At 38.8% G+C, this 13,790-nt stretch overlaps 1 protein-coding gene across 1 annotated transcript in view; it reads right to left on the bottom strand.

Moving 5' to 3' along the window:
• Positions 1–13,790, bottom strand: part of ASXL3 (ASXL transcriptional regulator 3) — a 177,495-nt gene that overhangs the window by 77,330 nt on the left and 86,375 nt on the right. Inside the window, exons 6-7 of the mRNA XM_059410047.1 lie at positions 2,577–2,694; positions 1,486–1,605 (exon numbers count right to left, since the gene is read on the bottom strand). Of these exons, the coding sequence (XP_059266030.1) occupies positions 1,486–1,605; positions 2,577–2,694 (238 nt within the window). The remainder of the gene's footprint in view (positions 1–1,485; positions 1,606–2,576; positions 2,695–13,790) is intronic.

Here is a 13,790-nt window from a genome sequence, read left to right as displayed (position 1 = left end):
AATTTTTTTTTAAACTCATGATATGGCATTGATTTTACTGACGTTGGTAGTAGGTCATTTTTAACTGAAGGTCACTGACTTTTAAATTACTTAGGGTATCATAACATGGCATTTTTTAGTACATTCTTTACATATCACTTTCCCATTATAGTTTTCTATTTTAGAAGCTACTCCTATTAAAGTACTTACTTTTCAACCCCCAAAAGACTAGGAAAAAACATAACAACATATATATAAGTGAGGTTATATAAAACACACATTCATGCATTTTGGGCTACACAAAATATTATAAAATTATTTAGCTTTGGAAATAATGCAAAAGAGGTAATTATGCTACCCACTAAGAATATAAAACAAATATAAATTCTGCTTTCCTAAAGAGATCTTATCTAAGGATATATAAATCCTATTCAAAGACTTTTTATTGAAAGCATGCTCCCAGGGTTTAGCAAAATTCCTGGTATACAATAGGCAATCAGTAAACTTTTATATCTAGTATATAGTAAACCTTTACTATATACATAGAGAGAGACAGAGGGAGAGAGAAAGAGAGATAGAGAGGGAGAAATTAAGTAAAACTCTCACTTGAATTTTATAAACAGATGAACTGCATATAAGAATTACCCTCAGTTGCCAAGAAAGTAAGTGGCAGAACCAATAATAAAGTTCAGGTCAGTGATTTTGAGTTTCTATCAACCATTTTACAAAACGTTACAATGATCCAGTCATTATCATGACCCTTCCTTGGAGGTGGACCAGATGAGAGAGAGATGTGAAGCCATTAGGTCCAGACATCCAGGAAGGCAGGTTCGGGAGAGAACTACAATGTTCAGCTCTGGACAGGTTTATTTTTGTCTCTAATTCTCATGTTACGCTTTCCCTGAATGCTGCTGTTGAGTTACTGAGGCAAATGACCAGGAAGGAAATCGGCAGAAGAAAACCTGGTGCTGACTTGCAGGACCCGGGGAATGTGCCTCCTATACTTCTCGGCAATTTTACACTATTCTTCCGACAAGCACTACTGAATATTTCAAGCAGCACAGATAAAAAGCAAAGCAGAGCAGCTTTACGGCAACAGACCCCAGTGACAATGTCCTTGATGGCTGAATGAACTCTTTCCCAAAAGTTGCATTTTTTTTCCTCCAATACAGTATATTCTGATAAACTGAAGCCCAGTTGCAGCAACAAAATATGGCACAGTAGATAAAACCATGACTTGGCAGATCATTTCTTGACTACACTGATCACTTTAAATCTCCTATCTGTACCCAATAATATCACTTATAAATTCAGCAGTATGCTTAAGCCCAATCTGTTGGAACTGTATTTTCTTATTTGGTATCTTTTTTGGTTTGGATAAACTGGAAAGACTGTTAAGTTTCCCTGTTTAACCATTAAAAAAATGTTCTAAGAATTTTCCATCATTTCATTGAAAAAGATATAAATCTCTAAAATGTGAAATGACATAGTCTATTGAACACTCACCCAAACCAGACTTTTTTAATCGCTTTAAGTGCTGACTTGTTTGTTTTCCAGTGGGAGATTTCTGCCCATGTTTCATTTCTTTATCTGAACTGTCTGCTTCACCATTTTTAGATTCGGATCCTAAAAAAGGAAATAGTTATTATGTCATTATCTTCCTCTTGCTGTCCTTGAAAAGAAAAAATCTAAAATTATTTCAAAAACCATAGATATAATCTTCTTTTCTATAAGTTAATTCACTACCTTTGGCCACAATCTGATTCCTCTGCTGGATATAAAGAGAAAAGCCCAATAAATCAATCAAACAGAACAAAAAGCAAGAACAGATGGCCTAATAGTGAAGTCAAAAACACTTTCACTGATCTGATAGCTTTTAAAAGAAACACTCAGATCCTTTGTAAAAACACACGGATAAGCTTCGACAATTCTACACCATTTAGAGATGATGCAAGATGGAGACAGAAACATGAAGGAAGAGGAGAAGCTTGAAGACCAGGAGAGATCATACCTTTCTAAATAACTTAACATTGAAATAGGACCAGAAAATGCAAACATCAATCTGTAATAAATAGAATGGTACACAGCTGATAAAGTGACAGAAGGTAAATTAGAAGAAAAGGTCAGGGTTGCACTGAGGTGAGAAGAATGTTCCCAGAACACAGAAACTAATAAAGGATGGCTGATTTTTGCAGCAGAAGACTGAAAAACAAATTCACACTCACGGAAGAACTGCTTTTGATGGCACTACACATCAGCATGTGGTCCACCATTAAAGTTCAACATTCAAACAAAAGCCAAAGCAACAACAACAAAAAAATCCACGGAGCAGTACCACACATTTCCTTACACCTATTGACATTAGCAAATGAAGTCCTTTGATGATGAGCGCACTGGTGCCTTTTATTCTCTTGAGAGCGAAATGCCCTATTAGTTTGGACTCACTGAAAGAGTCAAAAGTATATAAAAAAAAATTTAAACTGAAACCTCAAGTAGAAATATTATTCGGTTGCAGAGAAAAGTCGTGACATCTCTCTCAGTGAAGAAGTCTCCTCCGGGAAGAAACTGGCCAAGCATACAGTATTTTAGCTCTTTACCTGAAGGCGAATCCGACTGCTCATCAGACACCTTTAATGGTGTCAAAACAACACGAGGAACAGTCTTGTTTACCATCATTGAGACTCCATTTCTTCTCTTCTGCTGCTGCCTCAAAGCCTACAAAACATGATAATAAAATGTAACGTAAAAATATAGCCAACATGATTTCTCCTAATTGAATTAAATGATCCATTCGCCCATCATTAGATACAACCTCTTAAGAGACTTAAATTCCACAGAGTCACTAATTTGTCCTGATTCTCAATAGTCATCTTCATGTCATTTTCCCTCAAAAGCAGATGGTCGGGCTTTGGCAAAGGGCAGCTACCTGAGCCCATTTTGAGTCTAATTCTGAAAACAAAGCAGCGCTTACAGGTCTGTTCTACCTTAGCCCTGTGGCCTGGGAGCCCATGCAACTTGAAACCATGACTCCCAAGTGAAAGAAATGTAAAATAAATGTTTCGAGACCGGGATAAAAATAGATGTGTCTGCACTTCTCTTGCAGGTGCATCCTCTCCAGTGCACTGCTCGGTCAATCAAGTTAACACCGAGTGTCGTCAGTATGTACGGCAGGTAAGGACTACGGTATTGACGCACTCGCTCAGCCGTGGGGAGCGCTGCAAAGAATCACTGAACATGGCAGGAATCATTTATTTCTGTGAAGGGAATCAGTCCTAATCTTGGAAACCTTGCAGCACTTGGCTTCTGTCTGCTTGACTTTGGGCATTAACCTTCAGTACACGAACATGACGGTGTTCTGGCAAATCCAGGAAGGAAGAAAAAAAAAAAATGGAGACGAGAATAAATCTCTGCAAATGGGAGTGCTTTGTGTTTCATAAATGAAACAACCACGGTGATGATAATGTAATAAAAGACATTTAAAAGTTCTGAAATACAGCTTATCCGGTGGATCGCTTTACACAGAAAATTACCTGTAATAAAAAGGGTCTTCAGCACGTGAAACTGAAGAGACATTAAATTCACAGTTACAGGGATGCTAAAACTCCTCGGAAGGTTAAAAGGCTGACCACAGACAGCATCAGACATTTTTATTCCTGGCTTCTGTGTCATTTCGACCAATTTTATAACAACTCAGTTAGCTGATTAATGTTCTTCGACTAGAAGTTGTCATAACCGCCTAAAATACTGCCTTGCCCGTTTATCCCCTGCTGTCAGAAACACTGTCATTTTATTTGCAAAGGGTATTAGTTGAATGTCCAACTTGTAGATCCTAAGATTTAGCAATCAAATAATTATAGAAGTAAAAAATTAAATGCCATTTAGATGCGAGAAGGCCTATTCAGATGAGATTTAGAATTGGATGGAAAAGCGGATGGCTTGGGAAATCCATTACAAATGATACTGTTAGCTAAGGATAACACAAGCGACTTCCCTTCAGTTCTGACATCTGCTGAGCTTTTATAAAGTAGCAGGCACTGGGTGGGGGACAAGGGTTACAAAAATGAGCAAAATGCCCTCCTCCTCGCCTTCAGCTTGCTGTCAATAATGTATTTGATGAGCACATGTGTGCTATAAATTTTTAAGACATTTACCCTTTCTTTCCTCCAGGTGTACACAACTGCATTAAATCTCCACAGCCCGGTGAAGAGCTCAGAGCACTTTATAGACATTAACCCATCAGTCCAACAATAAAACACAACGAGGCAACACGGTGCCTTATATTACAATTAAGTCCATTTTTGCCCACTCTGTAAGACAATAAAACTTGCACAAAGAATGATTAACTTTTAGGAGTCTATGCGTCATGCTCATCAACCTCTTCCCTTGGCAATCCAAGTGGGTATTTTAAAAGCATTCATTTTATGTTAGGGTGGGTAGGTACATATTTGAAAATACTGGTTAAGAAAAAAAGTGGTAAAATAACAAAGGGCCTACCTAGAACCTGGAATCATAAAGATGACAAATCTTTTTATAGTACTTGTGGTAAATAATTATTAAAGTGATAAAAATTCTGTCCTCAACTTTTATAGCTGAAAGGACTGTCCTATAGACAAATTAGTAGTTGGACAGAAAGAAACCATGACAGAGATGAGATAATAATAATAATAATAATAATAATAATAATAATAATAATACGAGGCATCTGGGTGGCTCAGTGGGTTCAGGCCTCCCCCTTTGGCTCAGGTCATGACTCAGGGTCCTGGGATTGAGTCCTGCATAGGGCTCTCTCCTCAACAGGGAGCCTGCCTTACCCTCTCTCTCTCTGCCTGCCTCTGCCTACTTGTGATCTCTGTCAAATAAATAAATAAAATCTTTAAAATAATAATAATAATAATATTAATAATGGCAACAACAACCCATAGCATCAAAATGGAGCCAAGGTAGTGGTAGAGGAATACTAATCAATATAGAGACCATTCAATGATAGTTTTCTAAATATGTATTTCCTGCTCAGAAACTTGGACAAGTTCTAAAATACAGTATTTATTTATTTATTTAAAGATTTTATTTATTTATTTGACAGAGAGAGATCAAAAGTAGGCAGAGGCAGGCAGAGAGAGAGAGAGAAGAGGAAGCAGGCTACCCGCTGAGCAGAGAGCCCCATGTGGGGCTTGATCCCAGAACCCTGGGATCATGATCTGAGCCGAAGGCGGAGGCTTTAACCCACTGAGCCACCCAGGCGCCCCTAAATACAGTATTTTTTTAAATGCTGAAATGAAGCAATGTATCCATAGGTGACCAAAACTAAATGTCCACCATATAAAATAATTGTCTTAAGTGTATTTAAAATATGCATACCTTTCTGTTTTACTTCTGAAAAAAACATGCATTCTATTTGATCCTGAATAACATTTCTAGGGGCATACAGCAAAAGCTGGGAGGTTGTTTTTTTCCCTGTGAGGCTAGTCAGAGCAGTTCAAATAGAGAGCTGCTCGGCAAACCTGGGGAGCATCCCAGGCCAGTTATCAAAAGCGGCATCTCGATTCCAGTTACTGATCCACAGTCACTCCAGGCTAACCTGCGGATTCCAGTTCACTTCCCAGAAAGCAGGATTTATCTGACTCTGGAGACAAGGGACAGCTTCCAAGCAGATCAGAATGTGGGTGGAGGTGGAGAAAACAATGCGCAGGAGCTCAGCTGTCTGGGGCAGAGTGGGCTCCGCACAAAACTCTGGCACCTGCCGTGTGCGTGAGGCGGGCAGTACAGCGGCCCATGAATTATAGTGATTCCTGTTCTCTTGCTGGAGGGTGTTCCTCCTGCAAGTAAAGAAGCTAACTGTCCATGGGGTTTTGGGTTGTCTAACTCGATTTCTGCAACGAGGTGCACATCAGTCGCTTGAACATATGCTGCAGGTCTCCTCACGATCCCCTGAGAAATGGGCAATGTTTTTCTGGACACTGGGGTGAGACAGTGAAAAAGGGGGAGGCTGAAGTAAGTGAGAAAAGCACACACCCCATGAGGGGAGGCAGTAAGTACTCAAGAGATGCAACACAATCGGATTTTAAGGTGATTTTTCCTGTTTTTAAACAAAGTACCAAGCAAAACAAAGATGACTCTGAGCTAAATTCAGCCTGAGGGCACCAATCTCTGAGATCTTCTACACACCATTCCCAATGCTCCTCACCTCCCCAAATAAATGGGTCTGACCACTGCCCAACAAGTGTTAAAACCCCCCCTCTTCTAATGTGCTGATCTGCAGAAGATTGGGGACCGGTGCAGAGGCATCTTAATAACTGTGTGAGGTGATGGGTAAGGGCAAGGTTGCAGAGTCAGAGAAAGAAGGAACTAAGCAGCTGAGCATGCTGGGTAAATTACTTGGCTAAAATCTCCCTATGAAACAAATACAATAGTGTTGGTAAGATATTTTAAATAGGAGATCCATAGAACAGTACTTAATACTATTTGTAGCATATAGGAAATATACAATAAACGTTACTTCTTATATAAATGATCCATTCTGCAATGAGTGCGTTTTTTTGAGGACTTACTCTGTTGTAGTACACTGCAGATCCATGGCAACGAACAAGACCAAAAAAAAAAAAAATTGTTTTATTTTACATTTTAGCAAAAGACTGACAAGGAACCACATAAAATAAGCACAACAATTTTACACACATACAAGCACTAAGAAAATTATGCCAAGACGAGGAGGTAGAGTAACTGGGGTGAGAAGAAAAATCTCTCGAGAGGTAACAGTGGAGACAAAACCCAAATGACAAAGAACTGGCCACGTGACAACAGTAGAATCTCCAGTCAGGGAAAGAGACAGTACTCAGACCTCTATCAGGAAAGGTCTTTGGTGGTTCAAGGAATAAATAGCTGGGGTAGCTCGGAAGGAGGACTAGGAAGATTACAGAAATGGAAAAGAATTCCCTGAAATGACTGCCATGGGTTTATTAGGAACAGGAGATTTATGTTCAAAGCAAAGGCAGCTCTACAAGCCCGGTCTTCCCCCCGGGCACACTCTAGCACTTGTGCCCCCAAGACGCCACAGAGGCCCAGCAAAGAGAAAGCACAGTGTGTCTTCCACCAAAAGAGCGTCCTTCGCCTTCATTTTCAGGCTCCACTGCATGAAGTATGTTGCATCTCACACCCTGGACAGGTTTCTTAATAGTTCTGAGCATTTGGAGCAATTTAAGGAACGGGGTCCTGAAACACTCTGGCAAGCCCTCTGCCTCAGAGCCTCTGCCTGAATTCTCTTCCGTGCCTGCAGCGCTCTTCCCTCAGACAACCGCATGGCTCACCTCCTCATACACTTGACACTTGACTCATGGCCTTAGCCCATTTGGGCTGCTCTATCAAAATACCCCAGGCTGGGTAACCTGTAAAGCACAGAAATTCATTCTCCACAGTCTGGAGAGTAGAGGCCTCGATTACAGTGCCAGTGTGATCGTGACAGGCCCCCTCTGGATTGCGGGCTTCTCTCTCGCTGCACCCTCACACGGCAGGCAGGGGCCAGGGAGCTCCGGTGGGGTGTCTTTGTAAGGACACGGATTCCATATATGAGGCTCCAATGCTGTAACTTAGGCACCTCTCAAAGAGCCCATCTCCCAATACCACTACACTGAACCTTAGGATTCCAATATATGAATTTGAGGGGACATAAACCTTCAAATAACACACTCTTTACTGCTTTTCCCACCATATTCTCTATTCCCACCACCCACTCTAATTTATTTCCCCCTATGGAAAATATATTATACTGTGTAATGTCATTTTCTCTTCCCTTCCCCAACCCAGAATATAGACTCTGAAAGGCAGGGATTGTCATCATTTTAATGTTTTTTATGTTCACTAACATATCCCCAAGTGCCCAGAAGATTACCTAGGCTACACCAGGTGTCCAATAAATAAAAGATAAATAAAAATTTATAAAGATAAATAAAAATTCTTAGAAATAATTTTAATAAAAATAGAAAAGCCCTCTTCTCTCTTTAAAATAGGTAAGTGGTTTACTCAAAAGGCAGAAATCAGCATGAAACAATCAAGAAATAACTTTATTCTCCTAATATTGCCTTACACATTTCTGACCAATTTCCCTTTCTCATTTCTGGACAATATTTTACTAGAACACATAGCTTCTTGGGTCACCTCCAAGTATTTATACAGTCTCATTTTCAGGCTTAAAGATATGAGGTCTAATGTAGCCTGCTCTCCCCAGGCTACACATAAGTCTCCGCTCAAAAAACTTCATTAGCAAAGAGATTCCTGATTTTACTCATCCTCCATTTCCTTCTTCTTTTTCTAGGTGCCCCAGGATCAAAGTTAAATGCAAGTTAAGACAAGGAGAAAAAGAGGTCAAAGTTGTCTCACCTATTACTATCATAGTCACAACATCACAATCTTTGGGAGGCAGAAGGCCAGCTGCTAGTTTTGTATGGTGTATGTTATCTAGTTATACAATGATGTTAACCATATATCTATTATCTACTTACAACTTTATATATAGTTATTATCTAGTTATAACTATTTAGAGAGTATATATCATGTATATGTTTGTGTGTGTGTGTGTGTGTGTGTGTGTGTGTGCGTGTGTATGCCTCCTAACAGTGTGTGAGACAACAGGTTTCCTTCCTGGGAAAAATTCCACCCTTCTCTAGTGTTTCTCTCTAGTCTTCCTCTCACTGAGACTGTACTTCCCTTCACTAAGATAGAGAAGATGTAGCAGAGCTCTATCCAGTTTTATAAAATCCATTTAATTAATGCTCCTTCAAATGACTTGAGCTATTTTCTATATTAGCTGTTGGGGGACGGTCCAGGGCCATCTGGCGTCTCTCACTAAATCCTCTGATATTGTGTCTAGCACTCTCTTTACAATAGGTATACTTCTACCCCACTGTCCTCAGCTTGGAGCTTTAGCTAAAATTCCAGAAGAACAAGAAAATTCCTGTTTAACATTATATATTACAAATAATAGAAGTTAAATGCAAGTTAACATTATTTAAATTTGGATATCCCACAGCCTGGAAAATATAAAGCCATGATTAGATTAAGAAAATAAGACTAGGAGGGTCACTTTAATTTTTTTTAAGATTTTATTTATTATTTGAGCTAGAGAGAGAGCACAAGCAGGGGCAGTGGTAGGCAGAGGGAGAAGCAGGCTCCCTGATGAGCAAGGAGCTCGATGCGGGGCTCAATCCCAGGACCCTGGGATCATGACCCAAACCAAAGGCAGACGCTTAACCAACTGAGCCACCAAAGCATCCCTAGAAGTGTCACTTTAGCTGGTTGTGGGAGGTTTGCTCTGCATAAGGCTACCCTGAAAGAGGATATTTTATTGTGTTGTGACAAATTATGAGAGGTGGTTTTTTCTATTACACACCAAAAGTCTCAATTAGCTAGAGGTGGCCCTTTGCTCAATCTGTAACATGGTTTTATTCTGACACTGACATTACATCAATAAGACTTACTGTATTCGTCTAGATTCATTTGAGGGGGATGATGTCACTGAAGTACTTTCCAACTATTCAAGACTTAGAATGTTTGGAATGTTAATGGAATATCTTATTGAACAACTTTAGATCCTATAATTTCAAAAAGATATCCAAATTGGCAATGAAGAAGTCAAACTCTCTCTATTCGCAGATGACATGATTCTTTATATAGAAAACCCAAAAGACTCCACCCCCAAACTACTAGAACTCATACAGCAATTCAGCAACGTGGCAGGATACAAAGTCAATCTGCAGAAATCAGTGGCTTTCTTATACACTAACAATGAAAATACAGAAAGGGAAATTAGAGAATCAATTCCATTTACTATAGCACCAAGAACCATAAGATACCTGGGAATAAACCTAACCAAAGAGGTAAAGGATCTGTACTTGAGGAACTACAGAACACTCATGAAAGAAATTGAAGAAGACGCAAAAAGATGGAAGACCATTCCATGCTCTTGGATTGGAAGAATAAACATTGTTAAAATGTCTATACTGCCCAGAGCAATCTATACTTTTAATGCCATTCCGATCAAAATTCCACTGGTATTCTTCAAAGAGCTGAAGCAAATAATCCAAAAATTTGTATGGAATCAGAAGAGACCCCAAATCGCTAAGGAAATGTTGAAAAACAAAAATAAAACTGGGGGCATCACATTACCTGATTTCAAGCTTTATTACAAAGCTGTGATCACCAAGACAGCATGGTACTGGCATAAAAACAGACACCTAGACCAGTGGAACAGAGTACAGAGCCCAGATATGGACCCTCAACTCTATGGTCAATTAATCTTTGACAAAACAGGAAAAAATATACAGTGGAAAAAAGACAGTCTCTTCAATAAATGGTGCTGGGAAAACTGGGCAGCTATATGTAGAAGAATGAAACTCGACTATAAGTAAGTTTATCTTACACCGTACACAAAGATAAACTCAAAATGGATAAAAGACCTCAACGTGAGACAGGAATCCATCAGAATCCTAGAGGAGAACATGGGCAGTAATCTCTTCGATATCAGCCACAGCAACTTCTTTCAAGATATGTCTCCAAAGGCAAAGGAAACAAAAGTGAAAATAAACTTTTGGGACTTTATCAAAATCAAAAGCATCTGCACAGCAAAGGAAACAGTTAAAAAAACAAAAAGGCAACCCACGGAATGGGAGAAGATATTTGCAAATGACAGTACAGACAAAAGGTTGATATCCAGGATCTATAATGAACTCCTCAAACTCAACATACACAAAACAGGCAATCATATCAAAAAATGGGCAGAAGATATGAACAGACACTTCTCCAATCAAGACATACAAATGGCTACCAGACACATGAAAAAATGTTCATCATCACTAGCCATCAGGGAGATTCAAATTAAAACCACATTGAGACCAGTTAGAATGGCCAAAATTAACAAGACAGGAAACAACATGTGTTGGAGGGGATGTGGAGAAAGGGGAACCTCTTACACTGTTGGTGGGAATGCAAGTTGGTGCAGCCTCTTTGGAGAGCAGTGTGGAGATTCCTCAAGAAATTAAAAATAGAACTTCCCTATGACCCTGCAATTGCACTACTGGGTATTTATCCCAAAGATACAGATGTTGTGAAAAGAAGGGCCATCTGCACCCCAAGGTTTATAGCAGCAATGGCCACGGTCGCCAAACTATGGAAAGAACCAAGATGTCCTTCAATGGACGAATGGATAAGGAAAATGTGGTCCATATACACTATGGAGTATTATGCCTCCATCAGAAAGGATGAATACCCAACTTTTGTAGCAACATGGATGGGACTGGAAAAGATTATGCTGAGTGAAATAAGTCAAGCAGAGAAAGTCAATTATCATATGGTTTCACTTATTTGTGGAGCATAACAAATATCATGGAGGACAAGGGGTGTTAGAGAGGAGAAGGGAGTTGGGGTAAATTGGAAGGGGAGGTGAATCATGAGAGACTATGGACTCTGAAAAACAACCTGAGGGGTTTGAAGTGGCGGGGGGGTGGGAGGTTGGGGTACCATGTGGTGGGTATTATAGAGGACACGGATTGCATGGAGCACTGGATGTGGTGAAAAAATAATGAATACTGTTATGCTGAAAATAAATAAATTTAAAGAAAAATAATAAATCCTATAATTTCAAATCCAGAAAGAAATACCACCAAAACTTAAATCAGGGTGTCTGGATGGTTCAGTGGGTTGAACCTCTGACTTGCTCAGGTCATGATGTCAGGGTCCTGGGATCCAGCCTATATTGGGCTCCCTTCTCAGCAGGAAATCTGTTTCTCCCTCTCCCCCCGCCCCTCCCCACCTTATGCGAGTGCCAGTTCTCTCTCTCTCAGATAAACAAATAAAATCTTTAAAAACAAAACAACTTAAACAAGAAGAAGGCAAGTGTAAATGCAGTCTACTGTGAAGGAATGTACCTTTAAGCTGCTCACGTCTGTAATGTCCAACACGACCAAACCCCACAGAGAACATGGTACTAACCAAGCTTAATACTTCCAGGTGTTATTCAGTATGAAAGAAATTTATAGGCTTAAACTTGGAAATAAACTTATTTTTTAAAGGAAATATAAAACAGAGCTAAACCAGTCAGGGAAAAGTAAAGATCCTATCATGCATCAGTTATAATTCTGGCTTTAAGCAAAAATAAAGAAATCAAAAGATGAGGGCTGAGCATGCTTTTCTCTAGACATGTATTGTGATAGTCTCTTATAAAAAGAAAGAAACAATAACAAAAAAAGTCAACCCTTTAGATATGCATTTTTATTTTTTCAACAGAAAGCTTGTCAGATAACTCTAAAAAAATTGGAATGGTTTCTCATTTCTACTCTAATGAAAAATAAAATAAAACCTAAAATCACAGGCCATTTGTGTTAACTTGGAATTTGCATAAACAAGTAATGCCTGTTTTATTGTAATAGGAAAACAACACTAACAATGTAACTTAAGAATGCACTGAATGCAATATGCCCTTCACTGAAAAATCTGAGAATATCGCATGCTGTGAATGCTAAAATAGAAATACACACATAGAAAACAGTTGGCTGAGTCAGGCACTACCAACTTGCACTGTTGCTCTCAGGCTAAATGTCAACACCCATGTTCAAGAAACTGCTATTGTGCAACATAACCTTTGGAATTTCATGGTATTGGTCAAATATATAAAGCTAAAGCAAAATACCAACACCATATCTGCTTTGTGATAAGAGGAGAAGGCAAAATACCTGCAACTTTATGAATAAATTCTACCACCCTAAATAAATAACGAAGTCGAATGAAACAACAGCAACAACATAGAAAGGTTCTGTTCTACACCATGTTACATCCCATCGTCACAGAACTCATCCGTCCCTAATCTTTCATTTGATTCTGCTGTTTCAAAACTTCCAAAATTTAATATTTCTTAATCCTTCCTCTTTAAAATTCAAAATCTAATCATTCCGTATTTTTTAGGATCATTATAACTAAAATAACAAGGCGGAAAGAAGTCAGGGAACAAGGTAATAATCAGCAAGCTGCTACTCTCCAGAGGCCTCAGAATGTGTTTATTTGGAATACGCATATTCAGAAAAAAAAAATCTACCACAATAACAATATATTATTCATGCAACTATGTCTAACATAGGATGTTAACTAACATTTTGATGATCAGAAGGTAAAATAGGATACATAGGATGTTAACTAACATAGGATGTTAACTAACGTTTTGATGATCAGAAGCAATGAAAATATTCTATGTCAGTAGTCAAGGGACATTCTAGCCTCCATGATGCCTAGACTGTAGTTACACTGCAATCAGCAGTATTGCCGAGTAAAAGGACCCACTCTCTATGCAACATAATTTGGGGGTTATGGAGGCCTCAGATCTGAGAAATTATGTCTGGCTTATTTTGCCTGAGGGTTTATTTTATTATTATTATTATTATTATTATTATTATTATTATTTTATTTACTTTTTTTTTTTTTTACTACATTTATGCTTATAAAGCTACTGGGTTTGTTTCTCTTTTTTCCCACCTACCTCTTTCTTTTTTTTTTCTCACCATAACTCCACCTACTTTTTTTTCTCACCATAGCTCCACCTACTTTTTTTTCTCACCATAGCTCCACCTACTTCTTTCTAAGAATGTATACTGGCCTATGGACAGCCAAACTACTAAAGGCCGACTGACCCTGAATACACTTCCAGCAAAACGATAAGAGCTGCATAATTGATATATTTTTGAGTGTCTGCCAGTAATGTGTGCTGAAACTGAACATACACAAGTCTGTGTTCAAAAATAATATTCTTAATGATGATGATGTATTGCTTTTCT

This window comes from Mustela nigripes, chromosome 8 (genome assembly GCF_022355385.1).
Source record: "Mustela nigripes isolate SB6536 chromosome 8, MUSNIG.SB6536, whole genome shotgun sequence".
Classification (NCBI taxonomy): domain Eukaryota; kingdom Metazoa; phylum Chordata; class Mammalia; order Carnivora; family Mustelidae; genus Mustela; species Mustela nigripes.
Note: the sequence above shows the minus strand (reverse complement) of the source record. Positions and strands in the feature narration are given on the sequence as shown.